This window comes from Sinocyclocheilus grahami, unplaced genomic scaffold (genome assembly GCF_001515645.1).
Source record: "Sinocyclocheilus grahami isolate Dianchi unplaced genomic scaffold, SAMN03320097.WGS_v1.1 scaffold702.1, whole genome shotgun sequence".
NCBI lineage: Eukaryota > Metazoa > Chordata > Actinopteri > Cypriniformes > Cyprinidae > Sinocyclocheilus > Sinocyclocheilus grahami.
This window is the reverse complement of record NW_015505881.1, coordinates 465,084-482,697: the sequence shown is the minus strand read 5'-3', so window position 1 is coordinate 482,697 and position 17,614 is coordinate 465,084. Positions and strand designations below refer to the sequence as shown.

Genomic DNA, 17,614 nt, shown 5'->3' with positions numbered 1-17,614 from the left:
GCTTTGCTGTAATAATGCAGGGAACCACTCGTTATAAATCTCCTAACTGTGATATTTTCAGAAATAGAAGTCACGTTTTTTCATCTGAAACGTGTTGCGATTTATGTTCCAAATCCACTCATATAATGCAGAAACACTCAAGCAAGCAAAACACGCACAATGCGTGTACGTATTTGTACTGATGCAGAATGAGAGGACAGTAGTACAGTTTAGCGCATTTCACACAGGCTGTTAGTTTCACTTTCGCCAGAAAGTCATGTATGCTTAAGGTTGAAAATAGATGATGTTTATAGTGAATGCACCTATAAATGGTCTTATTTTTACGATTAAGTTTTAATCCAAATGATGCGTGTGCTAAGTGAGTGAACATCAAAGATCACACAACAAAAGTGTGCGCTCTCTCTCTCTCTCTCTCTCTCTCTCTCTCTCTCTCTCTCTCTCTCTCTCTCTCTCTCTCTCTCCCCCTACCGTTAAGTAACTTGTGCATTGTTTACTTGCTTGTTTTTGACATATCTGACCGAACTACAAACTTTCCAGTGATGTCTGTGAGAAGGATATATTCACTCGACAAGCTCGCGCATCTGCGCCGCCGTGCACTCAATCCACTCAGCGCGCTTTGTTTATCAGCTCGCACACACCAGTAGTAGACATCCTTAACTCCTTTCTGCTGTCTGTTGTTCTGTTGTCGGTGTTTCTTTGTTTGAATATGGTGCTTAACACATGCTGTGTGGTATCAGCGTTTGGTATCTGGGCATTTTAACAAGTATGAGTACAGGAGACCAGTATCGGGCCCGATACCAGTATCGGTGCATGCCTAGTTAAAACTAATCGTGGTATTGATATCTTTGTAGGACTGTCTATAGATCAGTGGTAAGAGAAAGCAATTATAAAGAAAATGCAGCATGTTGCGTTCTTCTGAACTCACTTGCTTGCCTGTATATAGTTCACATAATCATCAGTAAAGTGTATTCTGAGATCTGAGGTCTTATATCACTGTATTAGTTCACATCTTCGGGGAATCCTGGAGTGTGAGGTATGAGGGGAACCCCAGTATTACAGCACAGCATCACACAAGCCATGATACAAAGTTATGGAAACTAAGCAACCGAAAACAATATATGTCTTCCTCAGATGTTATGTTAGTTCTGTACTTCAACGTTGGGTAAAATAGCATTATAATCTCATTTGTGGTAGAGAAAGCTGCTTACATGTAGGCTACGGGAAACAGCGAAGATGTTGAATTAAACATACACACAATGAGCTTTTCCACATGTTTATACTGGCCCCGATAATCAAAACTTCTACTTAGCGCTGGCTCCATTTCTGCAGATCAGTTTTTGTGAATGAATGATTTGATTCACCTGTTGCTGTGGTCTTCATCAACAGCCGCTTGCACCACCTGCTAGTGAGCGTCGACTGATAGCAGCTGGAGATCATGCATCGGTGCTCTACTGCTATTCCTGCAGCTCCCGGATGTGCAATGGCGAATTTTCTGCTGAATTTTAACCACTGAATTTGTGGAAGCGAATTTGTAAAGTGAAACAAAATAGGCCGAAATTTGCCTGTCGAATATTATACATTGTATGTTTAAACAGATTTAATATTTTGGAAGTGAATTCTGGAAGGTGAATATGAATGATTGAATGTTAAATTATGAAAATGTCTGTGAAACATTTTGAATTGAAATATTCACAGCTTAAATAAACAACTATGTTAGATTTCAGGACCTAAAAATGCAAGCCCTGGAAATACAAGGCATTAAAATGCAAGCACTGCTAATGCAATGCCTTATTTTTTCAATTAGTGCTATTCAACATGCTTTTTTGGTTCAAAGACATATGGCATTATTTTTCTTCCATATTTGGGTGTCCCAAATTCGAGTCCCGGAAACTATTTTTAGTCATGTCTAGCAACTAGACAAATTATTTTTTTTTGTATTATTAGGACAGAGGTTCTCACATTTGGCCCTCAAGGTCCTCAGTTCTGCAGAGTTAAGCTCCAACCTTAACCAAATAAACCTGAAAAAGCTAATTAAATCTTTGGGGATTACTAGAAAGTCACAGCCAGATCAGTTTGATCAAGAATGTATCAAAAATCTGCAGGAAAGTGGACTTCGAGTGCCAGAGTTGAGAACCCTTAGGATATATAAAAATATAAAATAAAGTACTATTTAATTACCTAAAGCCTTTACGATCACATATCTTCTTTGCAAATACATTGCATTAAACAATATTAAACTAATGAATGATGTATATGTATTTTAAAGTCAATCTTGAACCATTTGCACCTAATTTAATCAATGAGACCTTAAAGGATTTATAATTTTCTGACAATATTAGGATTAATATTAATATTAGTATTATGACCTTCATCTCTGGGGCCTCATTTATAAAGTGTGCGTGTGCTTAAATCCACGCCAGTGCTCATATTTGTAAAATCTTGTTTGTGACGTAGAAAAGTGCGTAGCGTCACGTCAGGGTCTGAGCAGACGTACACACTTTTTCTTGTCGGAATACTGCATGTTTTTGGAAATGTAAGCTGTTCTTGCCTCTCGCTGTTCTAAATGAAAGGATTTGGAACACTGTAAAAAATAATTTGAGTCAACTAAAAATACTTTGTTACCCCGCTGCCTAAATTTTTTTTGTTATCTTGACAATATATATTAGAGTTGAATTAGTCCAGGTAATAAATTTGTTCAAGTTGACTATTATTTCCTAGTCCAGTCAACCTAAATCATGTTCAATTTTTTTGTTTTTTTTTTGTTTACTTTGATCAATAAACGTAAGCAAATGTTACCCCACTGCCTTAAAATGTTAAATAAAGATGACAATACACTTTTTAAATTTAATTTATTTAATGATAGAGACAACACTTTCATTCACATTTAAATTGAACAAGCAATTTGCTGTCAACAAATCAACTGACAATTGAAAAAAAATTGCAAAATACAAACACACACGTCTAAAGATCTGAACCGACACTTGAAAGTGTGATGTATAATAAATAACCTTGGCATGGGATTGAGAAACATAAGTAGTTGCATTTCAATTCGTCACATCAAAACCACAGGGGTTATTTTAAATTTCATACCTCAATATGACAAGTCAGAAGGTTAAACACTGCATATTAACCCTGCACAAGTTTACATGCACTCCCCCCACCATAGTGCAAGTTATTGGTCAAAATGAGAAAACAAGATATTATATAATATATGTATATATAAGGCAAAAGCAATCACATTTACTTACAGAAAATGTGTACTGTACTTCTGTATAATAAAATATGAACGGAATGCACATGGAAGCACGAAGGACTGATTCTAAATTTCATAGTTTAATGAAATTTAGTTTCACATGACCAGACAGAAGTGTAAACATCAGAAGGATCTTGAAAGTTTCCAAACTCTCCCCCATCATAATGCAATTTAGTAGTCATAAAACAAGAAACAAACAGAAAGAGGAAAGCAAAAGCACTTGTCAATTTGAAGGTGTACAGTACTGTATAAGAAAGTGAGACGTGAAACAACATTTGTTTTCATGAGAATATGCATATTCCAAGTCATAACATGACAAACTTTAAATGTGAATTCTAAAAAGTAGTTAAAGGCTCAAAAGAACCTAAAGCTCCTTTAACAAAAAAACAACTTTTTGTGAAAGAGCTTGCTGTGGAGCCCATGAACACATCATGAACATTGGTGGGAGCAGCTGTTCTTCGCAAGTTTTTGCAGAGCCTCAAAGATGTATTTCATGCTCTTGGGGTAGTGGATGTTCACCACATACAGACCCATCAGGAGTCCAAATGCCTTGGGGACATCGGAGATGTCAGTGATGACAGGCTGTCCAAATGAGAGCAATGTTGGTTATTCCTTGGGAAGCACATGACATTGCTGCTCCTCAGTTACAATCAGAATGCCCTCGTCAATTTCTTTCACAACATCCTCAATTTCACTGGATGGCTGGGAAAACACAAAATATTACATTACTTATTAACTTTATAACAACTGAACACACATACAGTATGTACATACACTATTAAAGTTGTGTGTTTTGTTAAAAGGACAGCTACCAATAAATGAAAATTGTCATTCACCCTCAAGTTGTATAAATTTATGTTATGCTGAACACAATGACTTTAAAATCCCAATGGGAAAATAAGTGGAAAATACACCTCCGGAACCAACTAGGCTAAAAAAGGGGAAACATTTTGCACGTTATTTTCTTTACCGGTATTCTACATGATTGCTGAATGTCATAAAATGTGACAAACCAATGCAACGTATGAGTTTTTTTTTTCCTTAATCCAATTTTGTCTGCTTGCAATTCAGTCTAATCTGTCCCACCATTTTAATAATGGACTGAAAATATCTTGGTGTAAAGAGATATTACTTTTAAATAATAGTCTGTTGCACTGCATGTTCCAGAGTAAAGCATGACTCTTAAAGGGTTAGTTAACCCAAAAATGCATGATTTACTCCCCCTCATGGCATCGTAGGTGTGTATGACTTTCTTCTTTCAGACGAATCCAATCGGATTATATAAAAAATTATCCTTGCTCTTCCAAGCTTTATAAAGGCGGGTGTTTTTTTCAACAGTCTAAAAGTAGTCAAATAAAGCGCATCCATCCATAATAAAAAGTGCCTCACACGACTCCAGGGGTGAATAAAGGTAGCGAAATGTCCTGTAGCGAATCCATGCGTTTTTGTAAGACAAATATCCATATTTAAAATGTTATAAACATTTTTCTCTCACTTTCGTGAGAGCCGTTCTGGGTGGATGACGTAGGACATAGGCGTCATGCATGCACCGGTGATTAGTGACGAACACGGAAACGCGGAGGAGAGACAGCAAAACAAAACGCTGGTCAACAAAAAGCCAAGAGGAGCCTGGTTTTCCTTTGCTAAAGTAAGGAAACTTTGCTTCCTTTGCTCCTGTAAACAAACTCGCGAGACTAGCATATCTCACCATCGCGTGCGTTGCGCATATGTCCTATGTCATCTGCCGGAATGACTTGCACGTATGACCTTCCTTTGCTCCTGTAAACAAACTCGCGAGACTAGCATATCTCACCAACGCGTGCGCTGCGCATATGTCCTATGTCATCTGCCGGAATGACTTGCACGTATGACAGTCAGCGGAAGTGAGAAAAAAGTGTTTATAACATTTTAAATATGGATATTTTTCGTACAAAAATGCATCAATTTGCTACAGGAGGCCTTTATTCACCCCCCGGAGCCGTGTGAGGCACGTTTTATGGATGCACTTTATTTGACTACTTTTGGACTGTTGGGAAAAAAAAAAAACACCTGACTACTGCCATTATAAAGCTTGGAAGAGCCAGGACAATTTTTAATTGAACTCAGATTGGATTCGTCTGAAAGAAGAAAGTCATATACACCTAGGATACCTTGAGGGCGAGTAAAACATGGGCTAATTTTCATTTTTGGGTGAACTAACCCTTTAAACAAAGTTGCTAATGGCCAATATACCAGCACTGCTATGAGCCTGAACATTTTCAGGATTCACAACAGCATTCAGCAAAATAATCAAAAATGGCGATGTCCATAAACAGGGGTTCTGCTGGTTTTATGAAGATAAATTCAAGACTTTATAAAGACCTTTTGAATACCAAGGAATAAACTGAAGGGAAAATAATACATAATTATGTTCTCTAAATTTTGAAGCTGTTTTCCAGTGCAAATATTCTTAAAGGGTTCACCCCAAAAAATTAAATAAAATTGTCATTTACTAAACCTCAAGTTGTTCTAAACCTGAAAGAATTTATTTCTGTGACAAGTCCCAGATACACAGTACACAACCCCACAAAGTGTTACAACCCCAGATCACAAACATTTCTTCTTCTATTACCTGGACCACATCACTGCAGATTGATGGTGCTCAGTTTGGTCACCCACAACTGTAATTAATTACAACAGTCATGTCCTTGATGAATTCCTGCTCAGAACCTGTGTGCTTTAATAAAAACAAAGGGAAGCATTAAAATGTGCCTTACAATCGTAAAGCTTACAGTATATAAATTAACTTTGTCCAAGCTCTACAATGTGAATGTCATTTCCATTATGTCTGCATAGCATTTTGATGGATACAACTGCAAAAGGACTGGCTGCGGTCCATCCACAAGATTATTGAATTCTGCGCTGATCTTCAGTCATTCCAAAATATCATAAACATGAAAAATATAGAAACACGTTAAAACACTGTAAAATAATAAACATAAACATATAAATAAATCTTTACAGAGAAAGTCAAAGGTATTGACAAGTTTGTTTTAATTACCAAAGCCCAACTTTACAATCCAGACGAGGCTTTTAAATTACACAACACAGAATTATTACAAAATAAAAGGAAATTTAACACATTTGTGTCTATGCTTATTGTATGGCTATTTATACAAGATATAGCTACACTATTATTACTGTTATTCAAAAACCTGTAGTTTTGAACGCATGCAATATGCTTATGACCGTATATTCACGCAGCATTGCAATGGGTTCTGGTGAGGCACTTGAATGACTACTTCAGAAAACTGAAAGAAGAGTTTGTAACGTTACCTTCAGAACTTCATCTGAACCAAGCTTAAGTCAGCAATATCAAATGTAACGTTAAGTTACGCGGTCCAAAATAACTCTGTGGGAGATGCTCACTTTTCCCTTATAACATGCAGAAAATAGACAGAGTAGTAATTTTTCATCTATGTATATTCTAACGGATGTCTTTACGGATTATAAAACGCTGTTAGGTTTAAAGAAGTTCGCCCAAATGTTCATGCAAAGAAAGAAGGCATGGTTTCAGTAACCACAGTTAGTAGCAGCCATGTCAGGGTGTGTTTCTAGGTTGTACTGCAAACACATACCAGCTTCATCACTGTGTCTGTCACACGACTCTGTTCCCCTTTCGGGCTCTGTCTTTACATTTATTTTGAAAGATGAAGCCCGGTAAGGTAAGGGGCGTTATATTTCCGACGAGTGTTTGCGGTATTCGGCTAGGGATGCTCCGATCCGCCTTTTTCGCTTCCGATACCGCTTCCGATACCTAGGCAATGCTGTTTTCAACGATAGAACAAGCTTACATACCTTTCCTTTTTGAAGTGCCGACGTCCTGGCTTTGTAAATGCATACAGCAAATGCATACAGTTTCAAAGTGTTTATCCAAACATCTCGGGAGATTCTCTTGCTCCCTTTATTTGGCGCGCTGTTCCTGACTGTGCTCGTGCAGTGTCATGAACTGCGCAGACTCAGATCACTTCTGCCACTGGTTCAGTGGCTTGCGTTTTGTTTACCAAACTATGTCGCAATGATTTATAATAATAATTAGAGTTGTTATAAAGTCAAGTCCTGCCGAGTCATGAAGGTCAAATCAAGTCAAGTCTCAAGTCACTGGATCTCAAGTCCAAGTCAAGTCAAGTCATTTTCTTTATTTAGTCAAGCAAGTCATGTGACTCGAGTCCCCCACCTCTGGTGAACTTTAATGTAAGGACTTAAATATTCATATGTAGCTCACATTAAGCTATCCTATGGCTTCAGAAGTAACACAGAATAATTCGCACAATCGGAAAAAAAAAAATAAATCTCGGATTTGGATCGGCTCTCTCTGACCGATACCCGATCGGAGAAAAATGGCACTATCGGAGCCGATACCCGATATGAATGTCGGATCGGCGCATCCCTATATTCGGCCGATCGCAATGCACTCGGTCAGCTGGCAAATCAGAGCAAACTGCGCTTGAGAAAGGAAAACTTGAAATCGCATCATATGACCCCTTTAAAATTCCCGCCGTTCTAAATCCATACAGTAATCCGTTGCGCTCCGTCTCGCGCTCTGTTTGAACGGTCTCTGGGCTCAAATAATACATACCAAACTGTATTTTTATCGTTCTCCATATAAGTTCAGCTCTTTAAACCATACTTATTCTTCTTAGACAACATGTGTAATTTTACACGTTAAGCAAATAAATACAATATTTTACTTACCAATGTTGTATTTTGAGAAAATTTCCAAACTTTGTGGAGAACAGTGTTGCCAGATTGGAAATGTCCAAGTAATCGTACCAGAAGCTCAAAATTATCGTATCTGGAAGAAAATTATCGTACACGAGTCATACAGAATACAGCTATTTATCTAGATTCTAAACCAACAACTTTTTGACACGACCTGCAAATTACCACAATAGATAAATAACTAGGCGTACGTAGTGGTAAGGTCCAAACTCCACCTCTGAGTCGCAGTTATCAGAAGCCTGCGTGTTGCCAGATGTTGAGGGGGTCCGTTTGTGGTACAGATTTGATGCCGTCATGGACAGCAACAGGGCCGCTGCTGGCCAAATGGGTGCCCCAAGTAGAATTGCATTGTTGTGCCCCCTCCCCCAAATATTATGGATGTAAAAAAAAAAAACTACTATAGGGGTCAAAACAGAACTATAATCAAATAAAAAAGTAAATAAATAAACAAATTGTAATTATATTGTATTATTTACAAATTACTATTGTAGCACTAGACAGTTACCTATGGCTATTATTTTATTAATACAGTTGTCTGATTGATTTTAGTCTCAAGCATTCAGAAATCACGCAAAAGAAAACTTAGTTTTACTACGATAAAATCATGGTTCATTTTTTGTAAGGGTTGTGATGTCCACATGTTTTTGTTGAAGAAATTATTGAGGCTGTCGCATTTCTTTTGCAAAAAGGGGGCCAAAAACTAAAGATTACGTGGATATTTGAATTAAATGTTTGGTCAATATTAAAGGACTTGATCGTCCAGTAAGTGTAACAGCAGCAGTTACCAGGCTCCCTTTGCAAGCATTTGTAATATGTAATGTAGCCTACATAAATTGTTTACTTTGTATTACATTATGTATTTTAACAGTGTTATTCAATGAAACCACTTAATTAGCCAATCATTATTGCCTCCTTGTTTTATATAATGCATTTTAAGTAATTTTAAAGGCTGTTGTTGGCTTAGGTCTGATTTTATAACCACAAAAAATAACTATAACAAGAACCATGATTTTTGGTTTTGTTCGTAAAACCATGGCTAATTTTTGTAAGGGAACATGGAAAGTCAGAGAGAATATTAGATTAGGTTAAATTATCACCGACATTAAAACACGTTATTAACGTCAACATCCAAAAAAGTTTCACAGGATTATGAATGTAGGCCTGAAAGTGATGCACGGGCTTCATCTTTTTTCTTTTTCTTTTCTCGGCGCCGGATTGCTAATGGCTTTTCACGGCATAGTTGTCCATCAATTATCATCATTTGCATTCAGCCGCAAACATGAGGTGCGAGCCTGGGAGTTGGTGCCCTACGCAAACTGCATACTCTGCATATAGGGAGCGGCGGTACTGGACCGCAACAGTGCTCGTTTAAAAGCAGGGCACGGTAGACGTAGGATCCACAGCTAGATGAATTAGTATAGAAGAAGCCCTATGATTACAACGACCATTATTTGAAGTTTCACAAAATTCTGAAATTATCGTACATTATGGGATTTTTTTCATTATTGATCGTACAGAGGTCTAAATTATTGTACAAATACGATAATTATCGTACGTCTGGCAACACTGGTGAAGAAGCTCACAAGTCTTCTGTCTGGTCTTCAACGGCCTTCACGAGATCTCGCGATAAGTGATGTTGAGAATGTGATATTGTTATTGAATTGATTCAATACCTTTTTTTAAGTTGAGAGGACAAATAACGTTACTCTAGTTCAGTCAACTTACAAACTATTTGAGACAGTGAAAACTTTACATTTTAAGTTGAATGAACAAATTCAGTAACAGCAAGTTGTCAACATAAGAATTCATTGAAACAAACTGTTAAATATTTTTTTACAGTGAAGATCTTTTATATGTTGATGACATTAATTAGGAGTCTTTTTAATTAGGATAATTAGGAGTACAAAGCAGAGAGCTGAAGCCATTTAGGGCCAGTTTTACGAAACAGGGCAAATTAGCGTGAGAGCGCAATTCCAAAAGAGCACCAATGGGCGTGAAAATTTCTGCGGGTGATTTACTAACAATGCGCAAATTAAAGAACACAGACGCAGCATCTCATTTACATATAGACCAACGCAATATACCACGTGCAGCGCGAATAAAGAAGCCTTTTAAGAAGAAGTTTTGATAGACCTGGTATTGCGTGACTCCTAGTGGAGGGTTCCAAGTCGTTTTTTATTTCCTAAAGCAAATTAAAAATAACATGGCTTGGCAAATGATATTTTCATGTTCTTCTTGCATTCCAAATAAATTACTTGTGGAAAAAACAAACTTACGCATATAAAAAAAAAATTGCAGCCATTTCAAGCACAAAATAGTTTAAGACATGCTTTTTTTAGGGGTTAAATAATGGTGCAAAACTGCAAACTGCGAGCGCAAATGCTAGTGAAACGCATTGCGTGATTCATTTGAATACTCTCCTCCCATAATTTTTGCGTCTGAAAGGGAAACTCCTACAAATGCATACTCAATAAGGTCAGGCGCAAAGGTGTCCATGCCTTTTCAGCACTAATTCGTCACTCCGCATCTTTAGTAAAACCTGACAGTACTATTTTTATGCCAAAAGACGGTTTGCGCTGGCGCAAGTTGTTAGTAAAACTGGCCCTTAGTTAGTTGCATGCAAGTTCAAGATCATTTGCAATTCATGGTTTCACATCTGAAAGAGAGGCATACGTGCATTTTCTGTGTATACTTATGAATCACACTTACGCATATTTGAGAGATGATCTAAGATCAAATTTAGGATGGTTTCTGCTCAACATTTTTTAAATGAGGCCCCTGCTGTTTCCTTTGGTAGAAATGGTAGATTTTTTTTTATTTATTAATATTTATTTATTTATCTAATATACAGTAGCCTCTAGGTGGAACTCAAACATACAGCCTAGAGTGAGTTTGAAAAAGTAAGTTAATTTAAAAAGTAGGTAACTTGAAATGATTGAAAAGATTTTTATGTTGAATATGTGTAATACACATGATCAACCGATTTGGGGACACTGAAGGAATCAAAAGAGAGACTAAATTTGACCATTACGGTTCTGGACTTATTGGATGTCAGTATTCTTATTACAATGCCACCTTGTGACTGATTCTCACCAAATTTAATATACATCTTAATCTAGACTCCTCCTGCATATTTGCCAAATATCATATCAGTCAACCATTTAGATTTGAAGTTCTAAGCTACTGAAGTTTGATTGGCTCCTGTTCGACATGTTTTTGCACCCCCAGTTGTAGGAGTCATTTTTATGCATCTATGTTTTGAGTTTTGTAAAGTTTGGATGTTGCGAGGTGAAGATAAAGGTCAGTTCATGAAAAATAAAAAATCTAGACTATTTAATTCCTATATATCTTTGACAAATCAAATATGATGGAAAAGACTGAAATGAAACTGGAAATGAAGACAGAAATTAGTTTTCATTTTGTTTCTAGCCCTTAGGGTTCCTGAGTATATCAATATGCATGAATATGAATATGCAGTATTTTGCTAAACTTCTTTCTTTCAATTTTTGTTGTCATCTGTGGCATTTCAGAGTTACATGAAGAAACTCTACCTGGTGAAAACAAAGGTAAGATAAATATTTTACTAAAATACTTACGTATGGTTTATGTAATGTGTACTTTTTGTATTATATTTATGTTAAAGTACACTATATGTGTCCTGTAAAGAATCCATATCACACTCTACACATGGGTCTACATACGATGCTGAACCTTCATTAGAGTTCACAACAGAAGAATCAAGACCTGCAAACCAAATTTCACCAGAGTTTCCACCTGCAACTCAACCTGTGCCTACATCAGTCTCCACACCTAAATCAATTATTGAGACAACAGAATTTACAGAAGAACCCTCAGTAGAGTCCAAAGAAGAAAAAGAAGGTATGTTGAGCTTGCTTTTAATGTTGTTCTGTTTAAACAAACAGAACCATGTTCTAATAGCACCACACAACCACAGTCAGCACCCTTCTCAGGGGAAATCAACCTATTTTTGTCTCTGCTTAAGTTATTATTATTATTCTTTTTTTTTTTTAATTGGACTGCTTTGAAATACTTTAAAGATTCTTGTTGTGAAAAACACTATACTAATAGACATTATGCACTTCTTTGATTAAGTTCTTTTAAGTTACTGTAAGTCTAATGCTGTGGTGAATTATTTACAGCCAAAAAGAAGAAACCAAAACTTCTTAATAAATTTGACAAAACAATCAAATCTGAGATCAACGCTGCGGAGAAATTACGCAAGAAGGTAAGATTCTATACTGTAAAAAATAGTTTTTATTATGTTACTGGAAGAATAAAATGTTTTTTTGTCAAATTTGGCAGATAGTATTTTTCAAAATTATATAAAAAAAAAAAAAGTCATCTTGTTTTTTTCAGGGGAAAATTGAGGAATCTCTCCATGCTTTTGAAGCTCTTGTCCAGAAGTTCCCACAAAGTTCAAGATGCCGATATGGTAAAGCCCAGGTAACATATAATCATTAAAGTTAACATTACTGTTTACATCACATAATGGTCACTCTCATTATTTTGCTTCAGTAGAAAATCCAAACAAAATAGTTTTTTCTGAAAAGTGTGATATGTGTCCAGGCAGAAGATGATTTGGCAGAGAAAATGCGCAGTAATGAGATGCTGCTGAAGGCAGTGAACTCGTACAAAGAAGTAGCCGAACTCCCAGACGTACCACCTGACCTCATCAAAGCCACATTAAAGAGACGTGCAGACAGACAACAGTTCTTAGGTATACAAGTAATGTAGCTATAGAATTATGGTGACTTCTCAATGACTGTTGTAAAATAATTGTTTGTTGTCCATAACAATATGAGAACATTCTCAAAAGATATTCCTTTGTCATGTTCCCGTTCAGGTCGTACAAGGGGATCTTTGGCTACTTTGGAGAAGCTAGTTCAGATATTCCCAGAAGACGTCAGCTTAAAGAATGACTTGGGAGTGGCACATCTGCTTCTGGGTGACAACAAGAGTGCAAAACGAATATATGAGGAGGTAAGATATCGCTATTATGTTGTTATGTTTACCAATTTGATGTGGATAACTAATTTCCCCTTTTTTGAAATTACTCTTCAGGTTTTAGCTCGTGCCCCACATGATGGATTTGCTAAAGTGCATTACGGGTTCATACTTAAATCCGAAAACAAGATTGCAGAGAGCATACCGTACCTCAGGGTATTTCTGATTTTATGAACAGAAATGTTCAGCATATACTTCCACTCACACACACATACAAGTAATTAAATATTTTCTTCTTGTTTGTGTGTGCTTAGGAGGGTTTGGAGACTGGAGACCCAGGAACTGATGATGGAAGATTTTACTTTCATCTCGGGGATGCTTTACAGAGAACAGGAGACAAGAGTGTAAGATGAAAGTAAGAGTAAGATTATTAAAAGGAAGTTTACAGAGAAAAAAAAGTGAATTTGGTGTTGTTTTTTTTTGCATGTGTTTAGGCCTATGACTGGTATGAGGCTGGACATCGGCGAGGTCACTTTGCCTCTGTATGGCAGAGATCTCTGTATAATGTCCCAGGGCTTCGTGCTCAACCTTGGTGGACGGCTGAAGAGACTGGATATACAGTTTTAGTCAAGGTAAAGACTATATATATATATATATATACAGTGGGGCAAAAAAGTATTTAGTCAGCCACCAATTGTGCAAGTTCTCCCACTTAAAAAGATGAGAGAGGCCTGTAATTTTCATCATAGGTATACCTCAACTATGAGAGACAAAATGAGAAAAGAAAATCCAGAAAATCACATTGTAGGATTTTTAAAGAATTAATTGGTAAATTCCTCGGTAAAATAAGTATTTGGTCACCTACAAACAAGCAAGATTTCTGGCTCTCACAGACCTGTAACTTCTTCTTTAAGAGGCTCCTCTGTCCTCCACTCGTTACCTGTATTAATGGCATCTGTTTGAACTTGTTATCAGTATAAAAGACACCTGTCCACAACCTCAAACAGGCACACTCCAAACTCCACCATGGCCAAGACCAAAGAGCTGTCAAAGGACACCAGAAACAAAATTGTAGACCTGCACCAGGCTGGGAAGACTGAATCTGAAATAGGTAAGCAGCTTGGTGTGAAGAAATCAACTGTGGGAGCAATTATTAGAAAATGGAAGACACACAAGACCACTGATAATCTCCCTCGATCTGGGGCTCCACGCAAGATCTCACCCCGTGGGGTCAAAATGATCACAAGAACTGTGAGCAAAAAATCCCAGAACCACACGGGGGGACCTAGTGAATGACCTGCAGAGAGCTGGGACCAAAGTAACAAAGGCTACCATCAGTAACACACTGCACCGCCAGGGACTCAAATCCTGCAGTGCCAGACATGTCCCCCTGCTTAAGCCAGTACATGTCCAGGCCCGTCTAAAGTTTGCTAGAGAGCATTTGGATGATCCAGAAGAGGATTGGGAGAATGTCATATGGTCAGATGAAACCAAAATAGAACTTTTTGGTAAAAACTCAACTTGAGGAGAAAGAATGCTGAGTTGCATCCAAAGAACACCATACCTACTGTGAAGCATGGGGGTGGAAACATCATGCTTTGGGGCTGTTTTTCTGCAAAGGGACCAGAACGACTGATCCGTGTAAACGAAAGAATGAATGGGGCCATGTATCGTGAGATTGAGTAAAAACCTCCTTCCATCAGCAAGGGCACTGAAGATGAAACGTGGCTGGGTCTTTCAGCATGACAATGATCCCAAACACACCGCCCGGGCAACGAAGGAGTGGCTTCGTAAGAAGCATTTCAAGGTCCTGGAGTGGCCTAGCCAGTCTCCAGATCTCAACCCCATAGAAAATCTTTGGAGGGAGTTGAAAATCCGTGTTGCCCAGCGACAGCCCCAAAACATTACTGCTCTAGAGGAGATCTGCATGGAGGAATGGGCCAAAATACCAGCAACAGTGTGTGAAAACCTTGTGAAGACTTACAGAAAACGTTTGACCTCTGTCATTGCCAACAAAGGGTATATAACAAAGTATTGAGATTAAATTTTGTTATTGACCAAATACTTATTTTCCACCATAATTTGCAAATAAATTCTTTAAAAATCCTACAATTTGATTTTCTGGATTTTTTTTTCTCATTTTGTCTCTCATAGTTGAGGTATACCTATGATGAAAATTACAGGCCTCTCTCATCTTTTTAAGTGGAAGAACTTGCACAATTGGTTGCTGACTAAATACTTTTTTTCCCCACTGTATATATACAGTGCCTTGCGAAAGTATTCATACCCCCTTCATTTTTTTCACGTTTTATGTTGCTGCCTTATGTTAAACTGCTTTAAATAACTCTTTTTTTCCACATCAATCTACACTCCATACACCATAACAGTAAAGCAAAAAGCTATTTTTTAACATCTTTGCAAATTTATTAAAAATAAAAAGATTCCATTGCATAAGTATCTGGGACAGTTGAAATTGAGCTTAGGAGCATTCATATTGCTTGTAGATGTTACTACACTTCAAGTGAAGTTAACCTGTGGCAAATTCAATTGAATGGGCTTGATTTGGAAAGGCACACGCGCATTAATAAAAGGTCTAACAGCTGATAATGCATATCAGAGCAAACATCAAGCACTGAGGTCAAAATAACTGCCTGTAGAGCTCAGAAACAGGTTTGTGTCAAGCCACACATCTGGGGAAAATTTCAGAAAAAAATTCGGCTTCATTGAAGGTTCACAGAAGCATGTAGTCTCTGTTAACCTTAATGGAAGAAGTTTGAAACAACCAGGACTCTTCCTAGAGCTGGCCGTCTGGCCAAACTGTGCAATTGATGGAGAAGGGCTTTGGTTGGTGTGGTGACCAAGAACCTGATGGTCACTCTACTTGAGCTCCATGATCATATGTGGAGATAGGAGAAATCTACAGAAGGACAAACATCACTGCAACACTCCACCAATCTGGGCTTTATGTCGGTGTGGCCAGACTCCATCCTCTCCTCAGTAAAGACACATGAAAACACACTTGGAAATTACAAAAAAGCACTTAAAGGACCCTCAGACTCTGAGAAACATGATTCTCTGGTCTGATGAACCTCAATTCTAAGCATCATGTTTGAAGGAAACCAAGCACTGCTCATCACCTGCAGAGTACCATCCCAAAAGTAAAGTGTGCTGGTAGCAGCCTCATGCTGTGGGGCTGTTTTTCAGCGGCAGGGACTGAGGGACCCGTCAGAGTAGAAGGAACACTCAGTGCAGCAAAATAGAGATAGCCTTAATGAAAACCCAGTCCAGGACAATGACCCGAAGCACACAGCAAGAGTGGCTTATAGACGACTCTGTGAATGTCCTTCAGTGGCCCAGCCAGAGCCTGGGATTGAACCTAGTCAAATATTTCTGGAGAAACCTGAAAATGTGCATCTGCCCCCATCCAACCTGACAGAGCCTGAGAGGTGAAGAGATGAGGAGAAGGATGGCAGATGATTGCCAAATGCTGATGTGCAAAGCTTGTCGCATCATACCCAAAAAGACTTGAGGCTGTTAAGGTTCTTCAGCTAAATATTTAGTAACTTATGCAATGCACTTATTTCAGTTTTTTATTTTTAATAAATTTACGAAGTTGTGACAGTTCTGTTTTTGCTTTTGTCATTATGGTGTAAGGAGTGTAGATTGATGTGGGGGACAAAAAGTAATTTAAAGCAGTTTAACATAAGGCAGCAACATAACAAAATGTGAAAAAAATTAATACTATTCATACTAAAGTATGAATACTTTCGCAAGGCACTGTATATATATATATATATATATATATATGTATATATATACAATATATAATCTATCATCCAGTTACTGCAACTTTACTTGCAATGAAAGCCAAAGGGGTCTAAATGAGGTTTGAGGGTGGGGAATTTTTACTTGCCACTAAAACCCACCGGGAGCACCTTAGCAACTGCATCTTCAAAAAATTAAAAAAAGAAAAAAAAAACATGCGTTAACCATCAAATAGCATGTGCTAAATTGTTTTGTTACTGTTAATTGGCACTTCCTGCAGACTGAACTGCAACAGCTTTCAACACTGTCTAAACCAGAAGTGCAGTGTCTCAAGACACAAAGTCAAACATCTTTTAACTTAATGCATTAAAAGCCCCCCACCCCAGTTCTGTTCCAATCTTATACTGTATGCAACTACACATTTATAACACACATACACTACCAGTCAAAAGTTTTTGAACAGTAAGATGTTTAATGTTTTTTAAAGAATTCTCTTCTGCTCACCAAGCCTACATTTATTTGATCCAAAATACAGCAAAAGCAGTAATATTGTGGAATATTTTTACTATTTAAAATAACTGCTTTCTATTGAATATAAATTAATGCTTTTATTTAACAAGGATGCTTTAAATAGTAGCATTTATAATGCTACTAAAGATTTCTATTTCAGATAAATGCTGTTCTTCTGAACTTTCTATTAATCAAAGAAACCTGAAAAATTCAACATCATAATAATAATGATAAATGTTTTTTGAGCAGCAAATCAGAATATTAGAATGATTTCTGAAGGATCATGTGACTGGAGTAATGATGCCAAAAATTTTGCTTTGAAATCACAGGAATAAATTTATATATATATATATATATATA

General features: G+C 37.3%; 1 protein-coding gene across 3 annotated transcripts in view; it reads left to right on the top strand.

Moving 5' to 3' along the window:
• The window catches only part of unm_hu7910 (un-named hu7910), a 53,147-nt gene that overhangs the window by 33,153 nt on the left and 2,380 nt on the right, over nt 1-17,614 (top strand). For 2 of the 3 annotated variants that reach the window (XM_016243852.1, XM_016243854.1), the window contains 9 exons: nt 11,545-11,580; nt 11,681-11,893; nt 12,175-12,260; nt 12,392-12,478; nt 12,602-12,752; nt 12,879-13,015; nt 13,097-13,195; nt 13,294-13,383; nt 13,474-13,611. In XM_016243852.1, the coding sequence (XP_016099338.1) occupies nt 11,545-11,580; nt 11,681-11,893; nt 12,175-12,260; nt 12,392-12,478; nt 12,602-12,752; nt 12,879-13,015; nt 13,097-13,195; nt 13,294-13,383; nt 13,474-13,611 (1,037 nt within the window). The remainder of the gene's footprint in view (nt 1-11,544; nt 11,581-11,680; nt 11,894-12,174; nt 12,261-12,391; nt 12,479-12,601; nt 12,753-12,878; nt 13,016-13,096; nt 13,196-13,293; nt 13,384-13,473; nt 13,612-17,614) is intronic. The other variant, XM_016243853.1, reaches the window with a different exon arrangement.